Source organism: Leptodactylus fuscus, chromosome 1, assembly GCF_031893055.1.
Source record: "Leptodactylus fuscus isolate aLepFus1 chromosome 1, aLepFus1.hap2, whole genome shotgun sequence".
NCBI lineage: Eukaryota > Metazoa > Chordata > Amphibia > Anura > Leptodactylidae > Leptodactylus > Leptodactylus fuscus.
The window spans coordinates 252,138,551-252,163,561 of record NC_134265.1 but is presented as its reverse complement, the minus strand read 5'-3'; the positions used below and the strand labels follow the sequence as shown (position 1 = coordinate 252,163,561).

The window sequence follows — 25,011 nt, the reverse complement described above, 5'->3', positions numbered from 1 at the left end:
TCTACACTGCAGGACAGGGGACAATAGGGAGTGCCATATACAGTGTGCAGATCACTCATAACTCTAGTCATTGTGATACCATAATGTTATCTCCTGTCCCATGTTACTTTACAATTGTTATGGGGTTCAGTCACCCTGATGAGGGGCAATAATGTTGTAAGCGTCCTCACATCTACTCACAACATCTTATTTGAGAGAAGACCGAAGAGTCCACAAGAGCGACTGAACACAGGAGAGACAGGGGTCTTGTATAATAATAGGAAACAGACTAAAGAGGCTTCATAACCACAGGGACCCATAACAAAACTTGAAAGAAGGTCCCAATCAGCAAAGGCCACTTTACCAGACACATTTACTAAGTGGCATCTGAACAGGGGCGTAGCTACCAGCGTAGCAGGGGTAGTGGCTGCCTCAGGGCCTGGGACATTAGGGGGCCTGGCAGACCTCTTATTTTTTTTCTTTATAGGCTGTTACCTGCTGGAGTAACCCTAGCATGTAACGGGCCCTATTTACTTACCGATCCCCGCTCCTGCTCACAGCCGCATGCGCTTCCCCTTCTCTGATCATTATACTCTAGAGTCTGATAACACCACAGAGTAGAATAATTGTTCATGGGTGGTCCACAAAAGGGGATAATACTGTGTATAATACTGTGTGAATACTTTTGCAAGCCACTGTAGCTATTAGAGATCCTCTGCCATTCTATTACTGACGTTCAGGGCCTTCATTCATGACCATGGCTGTTGACCATTGTGTTCAATTTGAGGACAAGGAGTCACAATGCTTGTCAGCCAATTGGGAGGCTTTAGAAAACTCTTTGGTCACCCGATCACCTGCATACAAATCTGTGCAGACACTTTCTGTATCCTCACAGCTTCTCTCTTTTCTGTTTCATATTGTTCTAATATTACCATTTGTGCCCTCTAAGACTACTTGGACTATTACCAAGGATAAGACAATCTTAGAACATTTACATCTTAGAACATTTACATGCATCCTTTGCAATGAATCCAAAGTCCCATCCATTATAAATATTATTAAATGTACAATTTTGAAACAAATAAAGCAGAAATATTAAAGCAAATAAATGAAAATATGTCCTAATCATGGCATAAAACAATAGTTAAACAATCTGGTTGAAATATTGCTATTTTGTGGTTAATAAATCAATCTAATGAAGTTTCTAGGTGAAGAATTTTAGAGAATTGTTTATTCTTCATCTTTACATGCTCAAAAGAAAGCAAAAATGTATTCATCAAAAAATATTTTTATTAAAATGTAATCTGAAACATGGAGGAACCAAATATAACAATAAATGATTTATTATATAGAAGTTCTAATTTGCTGGCAATAAAGTTGTCACATCTTGCTACATGAGAAAAGCAAATATAAAATTGATAATTTAAAGCAAATTATTGCATTGTAAAGAATGAACAGAATTGCTTACAAGATGGCCTTTTGCTAATGCTAGTACAGTAATTGTAAATGGACAGCTGTATTTCCTTTTTACATATCGTAAAATATACAGTGGATATACATTGTTCATCAGGAGACATCAGGGCCTGCCGTGATCCTTATAATGTCAGGATTGTGCGGACACTGCAGACAAAAACACATTACTTAGTCCTACAATATATCAGAGCAATGTTACACTTTGCGAACAATTGGGTATAATTACAATCGATAATGTGTTCTTTAGGGAATAGATCAGTAAACTTTATTTTATCTTCTAATCTTTTTTATAAAACAAGATTTAAAATGCCCTTTATAAGCAAGAGAGTCTTTGATAACAATTGTGCAGTGCTGAGCGGGAATGGATATTTCTGTGGGTTCTATCCCAAGGATAGTCACAAATTTGTCACAAATTTTAGAAATCCCCTACCCCTAAAGGCAATATCCAGTTTAAGCAAATAATTGTTGCTCTTTATGTAACGAAAAGTTATCCAATGTTCTAATATACTTTCTATATCAATTACAAACGGTTTTCTGCAACAGTTTGGGAAGTTGCAACATGTCCGCAGGGCGCATCTTTTCTGAAGGTGAGGATGGGATTCGCTAGAACCCCATCTACCTTACAGTGACTGTAAAACACTGCAGTTTTTACTACGTTTACGTCATGTAGGGCCCCAGCCTTAGTTTGTCCACTGTTTTCCTTCCACAAAATAAATAGGGCGTAACTACTATGGTAGCAGCAGTAGCACCTGCCATAGGGCTCAGGACATTAGGGGCCCAGAGGGCCCCTGATTTTTTTTTTAAAAAAGCCATTACCTGCTGGAGTAACCCTAGCATGTAACAGGCCCTATTTACTTACCTATCCTCACTACTACTCACAGCCGCCTACACTTCTCCTTCTCTGATCATTATGCTTTGGAGTCTGAAAAGACCACAGAGTATAATAATTGTTCATGGGTGGTCCCGTTGCATTTTTTTTTTTTAACTAGGATGTTACCTGCTGGAGTACCTCTTTTCAGACCCCCGAGTATAATGGCTAAGAGAGGTGAAGGAACATAAAAAATGCTGTTACATACTTCTCCTGGCCTACTTGGTGACGTCACAGAGGTCACGTGGGTCGGGCTTATGTCCTTATGCATCGCGACACAAGTTATGTCTCTTTCATCATTGAAGATGGCTGACATCAGCAGGGAGTGTGCCAGAGCCCAGTAGAGGTAAGTAACATTGTTTTTTATGTTTTATCCTCCCCTGGGTCTACGATTATTATACTCTGGCATCTGATGAGATCCCAGAGTATAACAATGCCCCACAATGGGGCATAATACTGTGTGCAAGAGCCACTATGGGGCATAATACTTTGGCTGGGGGACCCCATGTCAAATGTTCACCTTGGGGTCCCGTCATTCCTAGTTACGTCACTGAAAACACCTACTCTACTACCAGCGCCGCACCTCCCATGAGGCGACCTGAAGCGAGCGCTTCAGGCGGCGCTATGGCAGGGCCCCAGGGAGGGCGGCATTTTTTCTTACCTAAGCCAGTCCAGGACAAGCTGTGCTGGACTGGCTTAGCACGGAGCGGTGGTTTGGGGAGGCCACTGGAGCAGCGCTGCTCCGGCAGCCTCCCCTCACGCTCAGGCAGAGAGCAGGTCTTCTCCGTGCCTGCGAACGGCGCTAAGCCCTGCCCCTCTGCTCCGCCACGCCCCCTCCTCCTGGGGGGGGGGGGGGTCAGCTTTCTGTCGTTCGCTTCGGGCAGCGAGAGGGGCAGGTTCACCCCTGTCTACTACTGAGATAAACCTCCACAAAACATTAATATTTGTTTAGTGAAAGTAGACAACCCCTTTAAAGAGGACCTTTCACGCTCTCGGGGCACATGTGGTGTAATATACCCCTAGAAAAATGACAGTGCCCTGAATTCAGGGCACTATTGGCTTTCCCATTCTATGCCCCTATGCCCCCGCTGAAGCGCTATCTTTGCCATTACCGTGTCTCTTCAGTGTCAGAAGGGTGTTTCTGACAGTCTATTGCGCTGTACTGTAAGAGGGGGCGTTCCTTACCGCCTAGCCGTGATGCTGAGCGGTGAGCAACGCCCCCCCCCACCTAGTACTAGTCTATGGACGAGTACTGTCAGGAGTAGGGGGGTGTTCCTCACTGCTCAGGGTCATCGCTGGGTGGTAAGCAACGCCCCCTCTCACAGTACAGCGCAATAGACACTACTGTGAGGAAGGGCATTCCTGACAGATTGTCAGAAACGCCCTTCTGACACTGAAGAGCTACGATAATGGCACCAATAGCTCTTCAGCAGGGGCACATAGCGAGAAAACTTATTTCAGCGCACTGTCGGCTTTCTATCAGTGTATTACACTGCATGTGCCCTGAGAACATGAAAGGTCCTCTTTAACCCTTTCGCTGCCAGGCACGTACACTGTACGTGCTCCCAAGGTGGCACTTCAGTAGCGGAGCACGTACTTAGTACGTCCTCCCTACTAATGCCGATATCTCTGGACTGCATCAACATATCTTGATGCTTTAAAATGCATTTTAAAGAAGAAACTCTCATCTTTAAAATGATACCAGGGACTTCATGATTTTACTTACAGTTTTGTAGTGATTCACTGTTGAAAACACTATTTGACATTGAGATCCAACTGCAGATCTCAATTCCCGACAGCGTTTCAACAGTGAATTTCTCCAAAACTGTACATCCAATCATCGAGTTCTTGATATCATTTTAAAGATGAGATTCTCCTCTTTAAAATGCAATTGAAAGCATCAAGATATGTTGATGCAGTCCAAAGATATAGAGCTCCAAAGTGTCCCCCCCTCCTGTCTAAGCAAGCAATTTGCGAACTAACAAGAAAGGAAGAGGGACACGGAGCAGCCCAGCAGAGAGAGAGAGACACAGAAACGATCTCTCTCTCTCTGCATAACTTGTATGTGACAGCAGGAGGGGGGTGGCAGGGATTCTATTGTCCCTATTAACCCTTCTCCTGCCAATCAGAGCGTATACTATACATTTGTCTCTGATTGTCACATACAGTCATAATGTAATTCCCCCCTGAGCTTTTCTAGTGGGTCAGGGCCGCCGATAGGCCAGTACTACTGCTACTGGCGTCAGGGGCCCGGCCATTGTATGTCCTGTTTGTTTCAACTCAGATCTGCGTCCAGAGGACGCAGATCTGAGTTGAACACATACGCGACTGAAGCAAGGAGCTGACACAGGTCAGCTCCTCGCTTCGCCGCTGCCGCCTCTCTCGCTGACATTGCGTCTACACTGCTACACTGGTAGCCGGCGGCAGCGGTGAAGCGAGGGGCTGACACAGGTCAGCTCCTCGCTTCAGCCGCATATGTGTCAGCTCCTCGCTTCGCCGCTGCGGCCTCTCTCGCTGACACATATGCGGCTGAAGCGAGGAGCTGACCTGTGTCAGCCCCTCGCTTCGCCGCTGCCGCCGGCTGCCCGGCAGTGTAGACGCGATGTGATGACGTCACATCACGTCTACAACTGTGCACCAGTAAGTGAGAGAGGCGCGCAGAGAGCAGCGGGGGAACAAAGGAGAAGGTAAGTGTAATGTGGAACGTGAAACTGGGGGCAGATGAAGGAGAGGACGGCATGACACTGGGGGGCAGAGATGCAGGGACATGAATCTGGGGGCAGAGATGGAGAGGACGGCATGACACTTGGGGCAGAGATGGAGGGACATGAATCTGGGGGCAGAGATGGAGGGGACATTAATCTGGGGGCAGAGATGGAGGGGACATGAATCTGGGGGCAGAGATGGAGGGACATGAATCTGAGGGCAGAGATGGAGAGGACATGAATCTGAGGGCAGAGATGGGGGACATGAATCTGGGGGCAGAGATGGGGGACATGAATCTGGGGGCAGAGATGGAGGGACATGAATCTGGGGGCAGAGATGGAGGGGACATGAATCTGGGGGCAGAGATGGAGGGACATGAATCTGGGGGCAGAGATGGAGGGGACATGAATCTGGGGGCAGATGAAGGGTGTATATGAAGCTGGGGGAGAGACGGAGGGGGGACATATAATTTACGGGTGACTGTAGGAGGATTATACAGTGTGCGGGCACATGAAAAATTTATGAGTGGGTGGAGTCAACATAACAGTGGGTGGGGCTAAATTTCCCACGGCGCGCAAAGCATGCCGCACATTTTGTCCCTCTTTTGGTTCTTCAAAAGTTGGGAGGTATGGGTACAGGGGGCAATGGAAAGATGTTAGAGGGTGGATGGGGGGGATTGTTGGGACATCGGGTGTGCAGCACTGCGGAGAGGGAACTGGGGCAATAATATATAATATATAAGTTTTTAGCTGGAGAATAATAATGATGTAGGCTGCTATGTTACTAGCATAGCAGCCTGGTTGGGGGTGGGACTTTCACTTTAAAGGAGTATTCACGTTGCGTTTTTGGCCTCCCTTGCCAGGATACGTTGGTAACCAGTCACAATCAGCTACCCACTTATCCCTGCACAGAGAACTGCAGGCCCCCCTTTTTTTTAATGGCCAGTTCTTCGTGCAGGGATAAGTTGACAGCTGATTCTGACTGGTTACCAACGTATCCCGGCAAGGGAGGCCAAAAACGCAATGTGAATAAGCCCTGAGGCTTATTAGGAGGCTCTTATAGATGGTGCTGGCTCTCTATAGGCGCTTTCACACATAGCAGATTTTACCTGCAAATAGAATCTGACTAAGCCTTGTAATGCTGCTAAATAAAGGGAAATATAATACAGAATTGATATGACGCAAAATAAGGTACTTTTAAAATGGCGGGGGGGGGGGGGGGCAGACACTTAGGCTGTATGGGGCCCCAAAATTCCTGATGGCGGCCCTGTAGTGGGGTATTCTTATGTTATACCTCCTGAACATAACCAGGAAGTTTGTTGGCACTGTGACCCAGACATTTACCATTGTCCAGGTCGCAAGCCAAAAAAAAAAAGTCGCACCAAACACTTACACAACATATACATAAAGTCGCAAATAAAGTTTACATTTCACCCAATCCCTTTCCTGTCTATACCTGAGCTTTCTACAGTAAAATACGTCTCTAGTGATATCCGTTACACACTAAAATAATAGTAATAACGATTATCACTAGAGATGAACGTATAGATTGCTAAAATTATTATAGGGGGATGGAAAATAACATTTTTATGTAAAGTCCTATTTAATTTGCATGCACAAAATGGGATGGCGCATTTCTGCGATTTTGGCGATTCTTTAACACCCGCCCCTGTAAATATATACATGTGTGGTATGTATGAACTCCTCACATATTGCAGTTTTATGGACAGTACATTATGTTTGCAGAAAGGGATTTCTTGAGCCGCACTTTAGTGGCAAATTTGAATTTTTGCGCAATTTTTGCTAGCAATCTCTGGTTGGTTGTATATATAAACTATTAAATTGTGTTTTTATATACGGTATGCTGTGTACTCTGAAAAAAGTTAGATTTTGGTATCACAGTCACAGTTTGGTAGGTGCAGTATAGCTTTTTAACATATTAGTGAACAACAGCAAAATCCTGCTTGTCTTCTGTATTCGTGTTTTTGGGAGTCCGAGCTCTTGTTGTAGTTGATGTTTTCGGTACATATAGTATATATACACATTGTATACACCATAAGCTATTATTTTAAAAGTATTTTGTATATGAATGTGAGATTGAACATGAGTTTTAGGTGCAAATATGTGTTTAAGCGTATTTTTTCAAAAAATTATTTGTGTTGGTCGCAAAGTTACAGGAAGGTGGATGTGGCTATCGTTGACGCATTAAGACATTTGTAATCTTCAGATTGTCTACTTTCAAAAAATATATAGGGTTTAGGGGTTCACTTACTTTTCATGGTGTGTAATCCCTACATTTTATAGGATGATACTTTTTTAACATTTCCAGCTTCAAAGCAGAATTTTGTTCCTTCCAGTTCTAGCGATTTTCTGAAGACACGTGCATGCGGGTTCAGGCCATAGTGATATGTATGAACTCTGCACATGTTGAACTCTTATTTTTAGGAGGTTTGGTGCATTTAATTTTTTGTTTGGTTTCCGCTTTTAACAACTAATATACATTTATTTGCATTTTTTCATAAAACATTCACTTTAAATCAAAATTGCATGAAGGTGCCTGTTCGTATACAGTACCAAGTGGCATTCTGACAATGCTGCAGGTGTCTACTTTAAGAAAATATATAGGTATGGGGGGGTTGGATGCTTTTTTAATATTGCAATTTAGGTTTGATTTGTCCATCTCAAAACTGTGAAAATTGCTCTGGCTACTGGAGGTGCAAAATATCCAGAGACCCTTGGCAGCGAAAAGGTTAAATGCAGTAATTGAAAAAGTAATCTGTGATGCTAATAAATTTGGTTATATTTTTGTGCTAATAGTCACACTGGAAATTTCTTGATATAAGATTATGTTCCCAAAAATCATGCTCAAGGCTGAATAATCTCTACATCTTATTTTAGCAGACAGATGTACATTGTACGTGAACAGAAACCTATAGTGGACTGTCATCAACTACACTAGTTAAATATGCCATTGTGAACTTGCCTTAGACCATGTCTAATCCTGTTTTGATGATGTTTCATTATTTTTCCTTTTACAAACCTCAATGGGGAAATTATTTACCAGACATAAGCCTAAAGTTACCAGTCACCCATGATAGTTAATCCATGGTGTAAATTTAACTTACCTCTTTCCATTGCACAAAAGCTGGAATCCTTCATTAATCTTCTCAAATGGTAATTTATGTGTGATGAGCATATCCAAATTAAATTTCTTATTCATATAATCACATACAAGTTTTGGTACATTATCTTTACTCTTCCAACCTGTAAAAATGGATGGATGTATTTATAAATTGTTGATACTATCTATTTTATTTCATTATGCTGTTCTATGTCATGTTTTTTTTAACCACTTCAGTACCGAGCCAATTTGTGGTCCAGGACCAGACACATTTTAGGTTTATTTTGTATGTGCGGTTTTGAGGTCTGTAACATTTTTCTCACACGTCTCATTCAAATAATTTCTTCATCTTTTTTCGGGGACACATAGGGCTTTATTTTTATGTTGTTTTTATTTTCAAATGTGTTTTAATTTTTTTTATATCCAGGAAAATATAAACATAATAGGAGGGAAATTGTGTCTGGTTTTCAATTTATTATAATTTTTTTATTTAATAACACAAAGTGTCACTGAAAAACTTTATAAAATAGTTTTTCCTCTCCGTTACGGTAATTTTTATTTTGTATGGTGTCATCGGGGGTGGGGCTATAACCTTTAATAACGTAGTTTTATTAGCGTATTATTATTATTTTTTATTATTATTTTATTTACATTTTTTTAAACTTTTTTATTATATTTTTATTTTTTATTTTTTTCCAGATTGTGTCCCCATAAGGTCATAAGAGACCTTTGGGGACATCTGAACACTTTTTTTTTTTTTTTGATACAGAGGCTGATTTCCTCTGCAACTGAGGCTGGTACATTTAGCCTCAGTTGCAGGAGGAATACAGCCTCCTGCATGCTGTATACGCAGTATACAGAGCTGATCTGGTCCTGTAGGACCCAGCAGCTCTTGCAAGACGCTGCTCCTGGCGGATCACGTGACCGCCGGGTCAGAGGGCGGCCGCATCATGGTGACGCCCATAGCCGTGTATACAGCGCTCATTGAGCACTGTATACACAGCGATCGAGATGGCAGGGAAGGGAATAAACCTTCCCTGTCATCTCTCTGGGAGCTCCGGCTGAAGTTACAGCCAGCTCCCAGCTTCAGTAGCTGCACGATCTCCGTGCAGCTGCTGTGTTCTGCCTGGACGTACCGGTATGCCCTGTCAGAACAAGGCAACCACTTCCCGGACGTATAAAGTCTATGGGCGGTCCGGAAGTGGTTAATAATAAGTTACTATTTTTCTTAATCAATGTGCAGTGTGTCTGTGTTTCTTTCATTTTAGTTGTTATGATTCCTAGGATTTCTCTATCTGCCATGAGCTTGTATGTGTTTCTCTCTTGTTATATACTACTGTACCATCTATGAAACTGTATCACTGAAATTTCCCCATTGTGGGACTATTAAAGGATTATCTATCTAAAGTCTATGGGCGGTCCGGAAGTGGTTAATAATAAGTTGCTATTTTTCTTTAACAATGTGTTTAGATTATGTTATCTTCTCTAGCCATTTTCTAACAATTTTTTTTAATTCACCACATTTTTTAAATTGTTTTTCTCTATCTGACAGTTCCTTTGTACCGTATTCCAAGGTTCTGTATAATTGTTTGTCTTAGAAATGCTTTATTCAATTTCAATGTCATTGCCTAATATTCATCTTTTTTTCACCCATGGGACTCAAAGTGCATGGAGTGTTATGGCATTAGTGGTACTTATCTCCAACACCCACAATGGTCAGTTGTCTTATTAAAGAAGAAAATCAGTATATTTTTGGCATGTGGGAGGAAACCCACTGTTAGGATCGGGTCTCGCAGGGTTCTATCATGGCGCACAGCGCCACCTGCGGGTCAATCCGACTCTTGCCCTCGGCCTCATGCAGTGTCTAAGTGCCATTTCTCCCCAACTGAGCATGCTCGTACCTTTTGGAGCCGCTCACAGCCTAAGTGCCAGTTCTCCCCGACTGAGCATGAGCGGTGAGGTCATGGCCACCGCCCCTATTGGGCGGGGACTTCCATTTAAAAAGAGTGAGTCGACGCCCGCCCGGCGCTCACACTTTATCTGAAATTTCTAGTCCTGATGATAGTAGTCCCAGGGAGAGTCTCTATTGTTCAGGCAGGTTGCAGTATAGGGTGCTATTAGTTAGACCAGTAAATCCTGAATGTACTGACAGCTCTACACCAAGGCCTGGAGCAATAGACTTTGTTCCTGCCTGTGGAGCTGCAGCAGGTTTGGTTTCCCAGATAGCCGTGCTTGCCCTGTCTAAAATCTTTGGAAGTTCCTAGCTGTGTGCAGGAGATCTCCTAGCTACTGCAAGGACCTAGGTGTTTGCCCACTCCTAGCTGTGTGCAGGAGCACCCCTAGCTACTTCAGGGGATTATGTTTGTCGCTGACCTGGGGTGAGTGTTAACCCTGGGCAGCTGTCTTTTGTTTGTTTCTGCCTGTTCACATTGGGAGCTGCACTGTCATTCACTCAGTGAGATTAACTGGTGAATGTGTGTTACTCCCAGTTCACACTGTGCTGTTCCGCCCTACTGTTGCATACAGACATACAGCCGCCCATAGGGCCTGTGGACCTCGCTGCAGTGCCTTTGCAGCCCCAGAGGTTCTGTTGTTTAAAAATTATTATTTTATTTATATACACAGAACCATAACACCCACATAATTAATAATCCTATAGTTAGTCATAATTTAGTCATGGGATTCTTCAGACTCAATTGATTAAATTAGTCTAAGGGCCATCACTTAAATATACAGACTTTGTACAGATCTAATTGTAAGAGTTATTACTACAAATGTAGGACAGATCACCAAATAGATCTTCGTACAGTATATTGTTTATATATTGTATTGGCTCCAAAGTTTTTTGTCTGGAACAAGAGGAGTTGTCCATAACAACTGATCAAATCTCAACGCATTCCTTTGTATATTGTTTGTACATTGTTCATTACTTGTGTATATATCCATTCTACACTTTTTATTGAACATTGTTTAGAACAATACAAATTTGTATCCAGGGCCTATTTTCTATTGCTATTTCTATAAAGCATTACTGTACCGCCAAAGATTGATCCTTTTATGGTTCGACCACTGAGTAGCTGGGTTGGATCAAATGACATCTTGGAACTTGTAGGAGCTGCTCCAACAATTATTGTTGTTCCACAGCCATAGTGAGTAGAAGACACAGCAGATTCCTAAAAAGATGTGCAAGAATTAAAGAAATAATCCAATAATAATAATAATAATAATAATAAAAAAGAAATAATCCAATAATCCAATAAATCCAATAATAATAATCCAATAATTTATTACAACTGTTTGATTACTAACCATAACTTCGATACTTCCAACAACTTCAAAGGCATAGTCCACTCCACCACCAGTCATCTCTGCCAAAACTTCATGGAAAGGACGGTCATAATCTTTGGGGTTGATACATTCAGTGGCTCCAAACTCTTTGGCTCTTGTAAATTTATTAGGGTTTGTATCAATTGCAATAATCCTTGAAGCTCCAGCTACTTTACATCCAATAATCACTGACAATCCAACTCCCCCGAGACCAAATACTGCGCAGATAGAGTCGGGTTTAACCTGTAATAAGTAAAATGTTATTTAATTGGAAATTTAGAAGAAGTTTGTCCCTGTGATTTCTATGCCACTGGCTTACTATCTAATGTGTACAGTACAGTGCCTTGCGAAAGTATTTGGCCTCCTTGAACAAAATCTACAATGGAATGGTTCACACATAAACGTATCCAGATGTTAGAATGGCACAGTCCAGACCTGAATCCAATCGAGAATCTGTGGAAAGAGCTGAAAACTGCTGTTCACAAGCGCTCTCCGTCCTACCTCACTGAGCTCAAAATGTTTTGCAAGTAAGAATGGGCAAGAATTTCAGTCTCTCAATGTGCAAAATTGATAGAGACATATCCCAAGCGACTTGCAGCCATAATCGCAACAAAAGGTGGCGCTACAAAGTATTAACGCAAGGGGGACGTATAATTCTGCACGCCCAACTTTTCAGTTTTTTATTTGTTAAAGTTTGAAATAGCCAATAAATTTCGTTCCACTTCACAATTGTGTCCCACTTGTTAATGATACTTCCTTAAAAAATTTAAATTTTATATCTTTATGTTTGAAGCCTGAATTGCAGAGCAAGGTTGAAAAGTTCAAGGGGGCCGAATACTTTCGCAAGACGCTGTATTTAATATTTATTTGTCCTATACCCAATCTTTTGTTCTCTTAAAAGATAATCCACTGCCAAAGGTGTCTGGCAGTGACTTACTCCTCTCACCCAATTCTGAACACATGGACACTGAGAGGTCATTTGTTTGGGGGGGGGGGGGGGTCCGAAGAAATAGTTGCGTGATGACAGTTATTGAATTTGGATGGGCTAGAAACATTTACACGTTTATGCCTACTGGATGTAACATAAATGTTTGATGTGAGTTTGCCTACTGGGACTCATTCCTATGTGGAGAATGGGGATCCCTCCACCCCTGCCTTCTGCAATGCACCCCTCCCCAGCTAATGCTTACAGGAATACAATAATATCTGTGGCTGTGTAAGTGTACCATTCCTCTTTATTCAGTTCACCACATTGACAGCAACCATTTATTCTCTGCCTGGATCTGGTGGCATGGGATAAGGAGATTCTTCATGAAAGTGCAGGTCTTAGCACTCCAACCCCCATGTAAAATGTCATTTTGGCATATCTTGAGGGTCTGCTAGAAATATCTTAGTTTAAACTACACCTTTAAATTGTGTACAAAATAATATCTACTATGGAAGGAATTACTGAAAAGTTGTGTGTAACAATTTAACAGTGAATTTGGGGACTTAAATATGGTAAGTATTTAAAGAGTGGTAAATTCCTTTGTAAATAATGGATATAATCATTGTTCAGTTTGTATTGTACTCTATGTACTCTTATCTGTCCTTACTTTTGCAGCATTTATAGCTGAGCCATATCCAGTAGAAAATGAACATCCAAACAAACAGACTTTATCCAGTGGAGCATCGTCATGTATTTTAGCGACAGAAATATCATCCACCACAGTGTATTCCGTAAAAGTGCTAGCACCAAGGAAGTTGTTAACACTTATACCTTTGCAGGTAAATCTGGTGGAGTTGGCCAATATTGTGCCATCGTGTTGGCCAAAGCTGTTTAAGTGACACAAACACAATTAAAGATATAAAAACAACTTCAGATGACTTGGCACAATCATTGTTACACAAATCACATAGATAGTACATTTGCCTAAACTTCAACCCTACAAGGTAATAGTAAATACAATGTAGCTCAGGTGGAGCTGTGGATACCTTTTACATGGTGATAGAAGATCTGTACTAAATGTATTGGCTAGATATGATTTACTTTAAATTGCATGTCTCTCCAATATTTAGGTAAAAGAATATGTAGAGTATAGGTGTTCTGTACCTCCACAAAATGCTGTCCCTTTTTTTCATCACTTTCTGCTGCAGCAAAGTAATAACTAAGGTTTCCTCTAGCCCCTTGCAGACGGCCATGGATGAGATTGGTGTGCTGAAGACACACTGATGACACATGGACCGCAAAAAAGGAACTCTGATTACTAGTTTGTGGACCACAAAATACACACAGTTGTCTGCAACTAGGCTAAATCTGAGCGCTATTACTAGTCAGCTGTTCTGGGTGAGCTGGTTGGGACTGCTATACTTACTCATACTGAGATGTCCTGCTTACTGCCTGATAACATATTTCCTTGCATGTCCTTCTACCCTTTTGTTTCAGTGTGTGTTTCAGATTCAGTTTCTGACCTTGACTTATTTTTGACACTCCTTCTGTTTTGTTCTTCTATGGTTATTGATCTTTGCTTATTCCTGCCTTTAACTTTTTCCTGACATCACCAACGATGACTCATGACTAGCCTTGACTTCATTTTTCCATGTATTTTCCATGTCCACATTGAATTTTAGGCTACTCAGGAGACCCTTACCTGGGAATTCCCTACAGTTACATTCAGATCACTGTATAGGAGTTAAAGGGTAAATATTAGGAGCCCTCAGTTTAGTCTCCCCAATCGGTATGTGGCTACAATAATCATAGGATGTCTTAGCTTATACAAAAGAATCCCAATGAAAATAACTAAATGTGTATGTAATACATTAAATGTTTTTTTTTTTTACCCCAATGTTAAGTACAGACCTCTGTATTGTACTTTGTATTGTGCCATTCTCTCACAATGTCCCAACAAAGTATAGTGCATGGATAGTTGCAATGATTGTGACTGTAAATAAGCCCAGTACACTTTAGTCACTGAAAGAAATCCAGCTGTGGATATAGTGAATGGATATGTAACACCAGTTGTAGTTTAAGGAAGTATTCAAGTGGCTGTCTCAGTCAGTTTTATAGAGAGGGAATGCTAGCACAATACATATGTCTACCCTTACCTTGAATTCCATCATGCAAATTCAATATAATATTGCAGCATGGTCAGGGGTGAACCTTCCCCTTTCGCCGCCTGAGGCGAACGACAGAAAGCCGCCCCCCTCCTGGGAGGAAGGGCGTGGCGGAGTGGAGGGGGTGGGCTAAGCGAGGGGGCGGGGCTTAGCGGCATTCTCCGGCAGAGAGCAGGCACGGAGATGACCTGCTCTCTGCCTGAGCGTGAGGGGAGGCTGCTGGAGCAGCGCTGCTCCAGTGGCCTCCCCAAACCACCTCTCGGTGCTAAGCCAGTCCAGGACAGCTTGTCCTGGACTGGCTTAGGTAAGTAAAAATGCCGCCCTCCCTGAGACCCTGGCATAGCGCCGCCTGAAGCGTTCGCTTCAGGTCGCCTCATGGGAGGTGCGGCGCTGAGCATGGTATGAAAACCCTTGACCAGGTTCAGTTCACAACAAAGTCATTGGTAAGTCTAGCCACACAAGTAAATATAAAGTAGAATTTTGTAACAGGATGTCACAAAATCATGTTTTATTCTATCCCACATCTTCAGATACAGTCTGGAGAACAAAAATTAAAGGAATGATGTATTTCTATGGGCTTGGTGTCCTTCCAGTCTTGATAAATCCCCCCATTCTTCCTGCCTCAGAATAAGGCCCAACCATGGGATTCTAAAATGTGGACAGTTTTGTACATGCCAATCATTACATGCCTAAGTACACATAATACATACGCAGCTTCAGTGCAGATATTACTCTCTGGATTTAGGCAAGATCTGCATTTTCCACACTGAGGAACGAAAAGTGGTATGACTTTGTCTCCTGTAAGATAGAGAGAGTAAGAATTTCCATAAAAAATATTTTTAATATAATATGAAAGAGTGTAAATTTTGCCTAGACACAGTTATCCCTCAGACAAAAGAATAACTTTGGGCTCAATCTGAGGGTGTAGGCCAAGGACACACAATTTAAGTGTCTACACAAGCCAGAATCTGTGCATCTAAGTGAATTGAGAGCAGATTTATTTTGGTCAGTTTGTGTGTGTGGTCTAATTGTAGTCCCCAGTGTAATATCCCGATACTGCTCGTCCCATCCCCTTTAATAGTCCTTGCAGACCGAGATGGTATGGACATTTTCATATGAGGTAAAGAGGTATCTCCCCCTTCCTTCCTATATATTTAACCTATATATTTATTTCACAAGAGCCAGCACACATGGGGGTCTATTAATTCACCATCTTGTGGATGTTTTGTAAACTGCACCTGCCTATACTTTTCATTTTAATTTATGTCTATGATTGCATCATCCTAGTGTGTTAATGTAAAGGAGTGTCCAGGATGATCAGGTGACCTTCAGAACCAATCAAGCTCCCTTGATTGGCCTAGAGGAGGAGTTGTGTTACAGCCCTCTCTGGAGAGGGTTGGAAACCCTGTTGGTCGGTGTGTGTATGCAGAGATCTGCACATGTGGAGCAGAGTTGGACATGTTAGTCAAGCATCAGTGCACTTCAACCAGAGATATCTCTTCCTCTGTGCTCAAGATTCTTCTCAGAGAGTGTTTTCCTCTGAAATCTCAAGTCTGCAACTACTAAAGTATACTGACCCGTTATCCATATACATCTGGGAACTCTGCACGTATCTCTCTGCAAGTAAGTCTGTGGGACAAATCTATATAAGCTCCATCACCTGCTTAACTGGACACTACCTGCAGGGATCTCAGTATTGTATGTGAAGAATTACTCCATCATCTGTACATTTGCATCACTTCGTCCTGCTAGTAAAAGAGCAGCGACTATCCCCGAGACCTGGTTGTCTGTTGTCATTGTCAGGTACCACGTGGGGGTGACTAGTCGGGGACATCAAAAAGGCTTTGTGCACATTTGGGATCAAGGGTCATTCTACAAACCAGCCACTTCTTACATACTTCCCGTGTCATCCGTCCTGGCCACCCTGAGTGTTACACCAGCAATACCAATCCTCAGGTGATATGGCTTATATCTTATTGTTCAGCGTCAGCACTTATCACAAGTATCAAACCTTGTATGTAAGGCCTGGTTCACATCTGCGTTCATTATTCCATCCAGGGACTTGGTTTATGGACCCATTACTTTCACTAGATGTTTCAACGTTGAAAAGTATCATTACGGAAAGACTAGATGAAATAATAGCATAAGTAATGGATGAGGAGCTTTAGCAGTCACGTCTAGTGATTCTGCTCTGTTGCTCCTCACCCCCGACACTCAGTGTGGCTGTGATTTGGGAGGGTCCCATAAAAATAGAAGCTTTACTGATACAAATTTTTAAGTGCATTTATTCTATGCTTTATCAACATTTTCTGTCTTTTTTATGCCATTTTTGTATGGTCATTTCCATTACTGTGACTATTTTGTCTCCCCACCTTTTTGTGTATTAGTAGATATATCATTTCATCATTTTACATGGCGCTCATGTCTTTTAATTATTGTTTAATAGATAAGAATGACTTTATTATATGTGTAGGATATTTCTGTTCATTTACATATTTGTATTGAATTTACTTGTGGTTGAATTTTTTTGCCTTTTTTGTTATTTGATTTAAAGAAAATATTGTCATAGGTGTGTTAGAGTAATTCTCATTTCTTATAAGTGTACATATATTCTTATATGACAAAGGTCTGCATCTTTCTGAGAGTTTCTCTATCTATTTTGTCAGATTATGTAACATCTTCGGATTGTGTAATATTGTTTTTCACCCTTAAATGGACCTTTGTTCTGCTCAAGGATGATACTGATATACCGGACACTCATAGCCAGCTTGTAATCTTGAACATGTCCTATTTAGGAAACTAGATGTTATCATTTCCATACAATGTGACCAGACCACAGAACCCAAAGATGGTTATACAGACCCACAGTATTTGTCCTTCACAGAAGTGACATGTATTCTTGCTTACTTTCCCAAAATGGTTGTTCATGTAGCTTATAATGATGCCAATGGCCTGCTGTATTTTGATGGACGGGCTTTATGTATTTGAGCTTATAAAATAAATGGTTTCTGGATGGTACTTTCACAGAGCTCTGTCCGGACACTAGAAGAAGCATTAACTGATGTGTGTCTGTGATATCTGACTATACAATCTACATGGTCCTGGTAAGATAAGAACTGACAACTCGGTGGAGAATGCGGGCATGCCAATTAACATTTTAGTGGACTACAGTGGAAGGGTGCTTCTCTGTCAGAGGAACGCATATATCCTAGGTAAGTGAGGGCAATGCCCCACTGTTCTTTTCTGTGGTAGGGGGTACTGTTCCTATCAATCCATTGGAGGAACCACAAGGCATCCATCTAGGAGAATTGTATATTCTGATATATATCTTTCTTCCTATCTTTCTTTCTTACTTCCTTTGTTTGCCTGTTGTATGTTCTGGTACCATTGTATATTATTGTATCTAGTTTTTTAGGTGTTTTATATGCCATATGTTGATTAGTTATTATTGAACTTGTTTAGGTAACAGGGTGCATGTTAATTGTTGATTAGGCTGTATTAGTTCATGCTAAGAAGAGTAAGCTGTGTTTTCAGTGTTTTCGGACTCGAATGTTAGGTTGGACGGTTGTCAATAGTTGATGAGAAACACTTGTGCAGTGCAAGTTCTATTAACTAAATTGCTGCTATTGTTCTTTTCTTTCGCTTCTACTCTATTTGCATCTATAGTATATTTTATCTACTGTATTATCGTTATCGTTAATGTCATAGGTGTTTAACTTGCATTGTCACCGGTAAGTTGAACAGTGTAAAAGAAATGTTACTGTTACTATCAATAATTTTCTATAATACTGAGAGATCACAACATGAAAGGGTAGAACAAAACAAAGTTATGATTTTGTTTCTCTAAACATGATGTTATTTAAATATGACAAATATATGTACCTACATAGCATGTGTACACAACAATAATAGGCGATCACCACAGGAACATTAGTTTTACCTGGTTTAATGCCAGTTACGCTTGACCCCACACTCTCCACTATTCCAGCACTTTCATGCCCCAATATAATTGGAAACTGTATATTACTAAATTCCCCACTTAAGACATGTTCATCTGTACGGCAGATTCCCGTGGCTACAACCTGAAGGAAAAAATAAATGATTCAGAGATGTCAACCATCGTATAGTCAGTGATATAAAATGTACATGAATTCTACTCTACGAATTCACTCATATGTGTTATAATATTTAGCGTACAGTGATCCTTCAAGTCACAAAGGCCTCAGAATACAATATTTTCAACATACAATAATCCCTTCTGGACCATTGTAACTTGAAAGCAGAGTCAGCATATAATGCTTGACAGGAAGTTTCGATTGATCCTTAATGAATGACTAGTAGCCCTCTCTACAGTACAGTGTAGTACTACTGTACATGTCCTGTACTGCTCTATACCTGCACCAGGAGGAGCTGCTGCTTTGGACACCAGGTGAGAGCAGCTCCATGTTATTTTACAGATACAGTGTGTACTGCACAGGACCTGAGAAATCTCCTTTTTATCACCACCGCTGTATGACTTTTATCTGTCTTTGGAACCAAATACTAGTTTTTCAGAGAGTCTTGGTCTCATACTTTAATGGTTTCATCTTACAGTGGTCATCCCGGAACCTAGTAATCTTGTAACTTGAGGAACCACTTGTACTTTTGAATGTGAATCTCTAACAACATATCCATGTAGCTCAATCTGGTGGCTTCATTTATATACAACTAGCTGGTACCCGCAACTTCGTCTGCGGTGATTGTAGAAGTGGGTATATATAGGCGCGGGTAAGGTTTTCGTACTGTGTATAAGGTATGGGATATGAAATGTAACTGTGTATCTTGTTTTTGCTGTAATTCAGAGAATACGTGAGACTTTTGTGTTGAAGTTAATTTGTATTAGAGCTGCTATATATACGGTGTTGTGAGAAACTGTACATGGTGACTTTGGGACAGAGGGATTTGAAGTTAACTCTTTCCCGCCGATGGCATTTTTTAATTTTTGTTTTTCATTCTTGACTCCTGTCCTTTTAAACCCCATAACTTTTTTATTTCTCCGCTCCCAGAGCCATATGAGGTCTTAATTTTTGCGGGACAAATTTTTCTTCATGATGCCACCATTATTTATTCTATATAATGTACTGGGAAGCAGGGAAAAAATTCAGAACGGGGTGGATTTGAAGAAAAAATGCATTTCTGCAACTTTCTTACGGGCTTTGGTTTTACGGCGTTCACTGTGCAACCAAAATGACATGTGCCCTGTATTCTGTGTTTCGTTACGATTCCGGGGATACCAAATTTATATGGTTTTATTTACATTTTGACCCCCTTCAAAAAAATCCAAAACTGTGTTAAAAATTTTTTTTTTGAAAAGTCGCCATATTCTGACAGCTGTAACTTTTTTATACGTGCGTGTATGGGGATGTTATAGGGCGTCTTTTTTTGCGGGACCGGGTGTACTTTGTAGTTCTACCATTTTCGGGAAATGTTATTGCTTTGATCACTTTTTATTCAAATTTTTATCAGAATCAAAACAGTGAAAAAATGGCGGTTTGGCACTTTTGACCATTTTTCCCGCTACGGCGTTTACCGAACAGGAAAAATATTTGTATAGCTTTGTAGAGCGGGCGATTTCGGACACAGGGATACCTAACATGTATGTGTTTCACAGTTTTTAACTACTTTTATATGTGTTCTAGGGAAAGGGGGGTGATTTGAATTTTTAAACCTTTTTATGTTTTTTTTATATATTTTTTTTACTTTTTTTAAACTTTTTTTTTGCATTTATTAGACCGCCTAGGGGTATTGACATGGGTGGGCGGTGTCGCGGATTGTCAGAGCGGTGGGGGTCGGTAAACATGGCTGCTCCGGAGCGTTAAAGAGAGCCTCCTGGAGTATCGTTAAGGTGAGGGGCAAAGTGGTAAAGTATATGTATACGAGATTGTGTGGGGTTAGGGGCTAGGCTGTAGAGGGCAATATGAATTTTGTGGCTTGCTATGGTCCAAAGTGTGTGAGATTGCAGAGATGGTGGTGTGAGTTTGGGTTTTGTGGGGGTCCTGGCACAAACGTATGTGCGCTATTGTGACGAAAAGTAGCCTATTATGCAATCGGGTGTAGTGACTATGTTTGTGGAAAATTTCAGCCAAATCGGTCGAGCGGGTTTTGCGTGATTGAGGAACAAACATCCGAACATCCAAACACACAAACTCACAAACCCACAAACTTTCACATTTATAATATTAATAGGATAAATGAATATTAGGAAACTGTTAAATGATAAACTTAGTTGCCCATAGCAGTCAATCACAGTGCAGCTTTCCTTATAGTACTCATGAAAAAGGTTTCTTTTAGGCTGGGCTCCACGTGGGTTTTTTTTCTGCATCGTTTTACAGTCCCTGCATAGTGCAGGGGATTCTAGTGAGTACATCCACACATTGCAGGAAAATAGGCAGAGTGAACACACTAGGATATCTAAAGCTTTGGCTGTTTTATTAAACCGCAGCATGTCAATTGTACCTATGAAAACACTGGCGTTTTCCCTATTGGTATAATTAAAGCAGAAAATCCACAGAGGAAACCTCGCAGACTTTCTGCAGGAAAAAATGCACTGCAGTGGTTTTTCCCACAGCACTTTTTTGCTGTGACGCACAACATTGGGCCTTAGCCCCAGACAGTTTTCATTATTATGTTGTAATGGTTAACACTGCAATATACTTAGTTCACTTGCAGTTTATGTATAGCTATAAAAACAACACTTCAATACATGGTATTGATGATGCTGTCACCAATGCTTAGTACCTGTACTCATATCTAAATCCTCTTTCTGCAAAAACATTGCAGAGATAATACTAAAATTGACCTTTGAGGACCTTAAAGGGGTTGTCCAGGATATTTTATTATTGCAGCAGGAGGCTGGGGAAAGTGAAGAATAAAAAAAATATAAATGCACTCACCTATCCCAAGTGCTCCAGTATCCCTGTCCACTGTCCAGTCCCACGGCATTCTGGGGCTTTTCTAGTGGAAGTCCCCATCGCATGTGACTGCTGAGACCAATCAGTGGCCTAAGGAAAAGACAAGGGACGTCACTCATGGATCTCACATGTGACGTCCTGGTTCTTTTCCTTAGGCTGCTGAGAGTGCTCATTAGGAAAATCCCCAGAACCAGAGCACAATGGAAAGGTGACTATGTTTGTTTTTTATTTCCCCTTCCCCAGCCTCCTGCCACAATAATAGAATATCCTGGACAACCCCTCTAAGCTCTGAGGATGATTTCATCAAAGGTCCTGGAAGGTGCTTGTAAAGCTTTACCTATAGCTGCTGAAGGGAGGAGGTAATGGGTACAAGGTGACCTCAGTAAAAGAGAGAGGGAACTATGGACAGTATAGGGATAAGATTATGTGGGAGGTATAGGGAGAAGGGAAACATTTTGACAGGAGAGAAAAAGTGGGGCAGTTCACATGGTAGTTCTCAATAGTAGCTGCAGGCAGCAAAGACAGTCCTCCTGTTTGTGCAAGAATCCACACTAGGAAAAAGAGGCCACACTGTGATCATGCAACTTACAAAAGAAAGTTAAAGATCGGGAAAGCCATTGTGAGTGAATAACTATTAAGGGGATGCTATGTCAGGCAATATAATGAGTAAAAAAAAGAATCACAGAAGCGGCCCTTCAAAAATTAATCAGACTTTACCTTGATACGAACTTCATGATCTTTTGGTGGTGCAACTTCAATATCCTCAATGCTAAGTGGTTTGTTGGGTCCCCAACACACCGCAGCCTTGCATTTGATAATCTATAAAAAAGCAACCTAAAATAAGAATAATTTGCTTTGCTTGAGATAAAAAATTAAGAACATTTTGTTGGTAGTCACAAGAGTCAGACCTCTAGCAATTACAGCAGTTTCCTAATGAAATGTCATCATTTTATGAAATCAGAACAATTTTTTAAAGAGGATGTGTAGCATCTGGTTCATCTGTTTGGAGCGGATGTTCCTATTGGCTTCCACCCCCTCTTTTACACCAAAAAAATATGACCTCCCTACCTGGTTGATCATGGCAGCAAAACCTATGATACCCACTTAATGTCTCTCGAAGTAACCTCCCAGGCGAATATGTTTTGTTTTTAATTTATTTTCACCTCCCCAGGCCTAATTAAAAAAAGCAAACAAACTTGGAAACCCCCTTTTAAGCCAACAGACTAATTTATTTTTGCACTATACAATAAATAACACTGAATGGTATCTTCACAAAATCATCTTCCACCCCATCCATCTCCCTCTCCCTTATATATTGAACCCACTTTCCCATTTCATTTCCCGTTATTTATATACTTACATGCGGAAATGTCTTTTTCTGTCTCTATGTTGTCTATTTTGTTCACTCTCTTTTACCTTTGGGACTCTATCATTAACATTGGCATGATAAATGTGAATATTTTCCGCACTACTTGCTAAATTCTTTATTAATTATTATGGACCTGTAAGTACACAACACTGCTGTAATGTTTTTGCTCATTGTGTTGTATTATAAAAATGGAAACATTTACTAAAACAGAGAACCGGAAAAAAAAAAAAAAGAAATAGAAGGAATTCAATGTATCAAAGGGAATGCCAGACACATTAATTTCTGAAAAAATCTGCCATGTTGAGGTTTACCCTAAAAAAATAAAATAAAATTTTAACTGTTGTCATGGGCATCCCCTGTATGACGTTGTAAAATGACTAAACTGTTTTGTTTTATAGTTAGAAAACAAAATCCTAAAATGCATTGTACTTACTTTACCAGTAGTTGCCATTTGATATGTTCTTCTCTACAACGCTCAGTTAAAAAAATAAATGAGCTGGAATAACAGTGTTCTGCTAATAAAGGTTATTTATTAAACCTCCCATTTATTAAACCTCCTGACCTCAAAATGGCCAAATGCCTAAACTCCTCCCCATGATAAAAACATCTAGATAATGCAAGCTAAGCAATATCTACTGTAATGAATACTGCAATGAAGTCATTATTCAAAATATTAGATACAGTACAATACCTTGACAAGGAAGCACCAAATATTGTGGGCACATATTTTGGACACGTCTGATGATTTTGACCTTCTGGAGATGTTTGCTTCCTCATCAGTGGGACCCATATTCCCCTCGACCCTTGTTTCTACCTTCTCAATATCCCCTTTCCCCTTCTTCAAGCTAGGAAGATGAATGATCAGGCTTTTTCTATATATAGTTACCACAGCTAGGTTTGTCATAGCTAAGTATTGAAGGCAGCCAGCCTTATGTATCATATTTCCCTATAAGCTAGAATAAAAGTGATCCTAAATATGGAATACATGACAGCTCTCTGGAATAATAAGTGGAAGGATTTTAAGATATTGTGGTAACCTTGGGATTCTTACCAGATAATACTGGGACACTGAATTAAAAGTGACCTTTTTTATTACAGTTAGATTGTAAAGTTCAGGACTGGGTGCCCTCTAGCTACTGTTTCTGGTCTTGTGATGGATATCCTGTTTAATGTTTGCTGTTTAGTTAAAGAGCTTTTCCTATCTCTTCTACTCACTTCCTTTGTTCTTCCACAAGCTGGTGTGCTTTGACTGTTTGATCAATAGAACACTTTGAAATACTTTAGTATATATAGACATTGTCTTTAGAGATTATTTATTGCAATTTAAGAAATCTATAATAATGCAGATCAAATAATATGTATAGTAAAATTATATTACATTAAACAGGTTTGGGGAAAAAAAAAATTACATCCTGCTAGGACTGACAATGGACTTGCAGTAAACTGAGTATTATCTTTGTGTTCACATATGGAGATAACAGACACAGTCCAAGTCTTTATCAGCAAACTGCAATTAACTGATCTGTTTCCTGCTCTTCTTTCCAGACTGATAACAGTCATGTCGTCCGTCCGATAATATTAGATGAGGAGAAAGGCCTGGGTACCAAGAAAACAATGGAGGAATAATATAACGTTGCAGGCAAATGAAGCAGCATTACTAAAGCAATGTATTTAGGAAAGTTTGTGAACTTACATAACCTATCAGTATAGATAGGATCTTTCTGATGGGAAAACCCCTTTAGGCTGAGGCCACACATTGAAGAATTGTAGCTTTTTTTGTAGCAGATTTTGCTAAAATTTTTTGAGCCAAATCTATGAATGGCTACAAAAGGAAGGAGAAATATAGGAAGTATCCCTACTTCTCCCTTCTGTGTAATCCACTCCTTGCATTGGCACTAAAAAACCATAGCAAAATCTGCAACAGAAAAGCTGTGTTTCCGCAACGTGGGGGTTCAAGCTCAATGTCTTTTAAAACATGTGATACCTGAGAGGTTTACAGCCCCCCCTTTCCCAGTCATCCCTTTTTTCATTTTTCTTCTCCTTGTTTCCCTCAATCACTTTTCCACTTTCTTTGGAAAATTATCAACAAAAATGGGTCATATTAAGCATGATGCTGTATTGAATAC

At 40.6% G+C, this 25,011-nt stretch overlaps 1 protein-coding gene across 2 annotated transcripts; it reads right to left on the bottom strand.

Annotated features, from left to right (window-relative positions):
- Positions 1 to 1,339: 1,339 nt before the first annotated feature.
- On the bottom strand, positions 1,340 to 23,700 carry LOC142217499 (alcohol dehydrogenase 1-like). Of its 2 annotated transcripts, none has more exons than XM_075285778.1 (9): positions 23,577 to 23,700; positions 22,234 to 22,335; positions 18,507 to 18,648; positions 15,277 to 15,364; positions 13,069 to 13,288; positions 11,456 to 11,716; positions 11,184 to 11,319; positions 8,151 to 8,289; positions 1,340 to 1,599 (listed from the first exon to the last, which is right to left on the bottom strand). In XM_075285778.1, exons 1-9 carry the CDS (start codon positions 23,673 to 23,675, stop codon positions 1,575 to 1,577), a joined length of 1,212 nt encoding a protein of 403 aa, XP_075141879.1. In that variant the 5' UTR covers positions 23,676 to 23,700; the 3' UTR covers positions 1,340 to 1,574. The 2 variants fall into 2 exon arrangements, with proteins under 2 accessions (XP_075141879.1, XP_075141887.1); XM_075285786.1 differs by lacking the exon at positions 23,577 to 23,700 and adding an exon at positions 23,319 to 23,392.
- Positions 23,701 to 25,011: the final 1,311 nt, after the last annotated feature.

Bases quoted from the DNA above. Each gene is read 5' to 3' on its own strand.
- LOC142217499 (XM_075285778.1), bottom strand. From the start codon at position 23,675: ATGGGTCCCACTGATGAGGAAGCAAACATCTCCAGAAGGTCAAAATCA. The intron at 22,336-23,576 runs GTATTGTACTGT...GCTTTTTTATAG, and splicing joins TTTGGTGCTTCCTTGTCAAG to ATTATCAAATGCAAGGCTGC. The intron at 11,717-13,068 runs GTAAGGACAGAT...TACTTATTACAG, and splicing joins CAGCTATAAATGCTGCAAAA to GTTAAACCCGACTCTATCTG.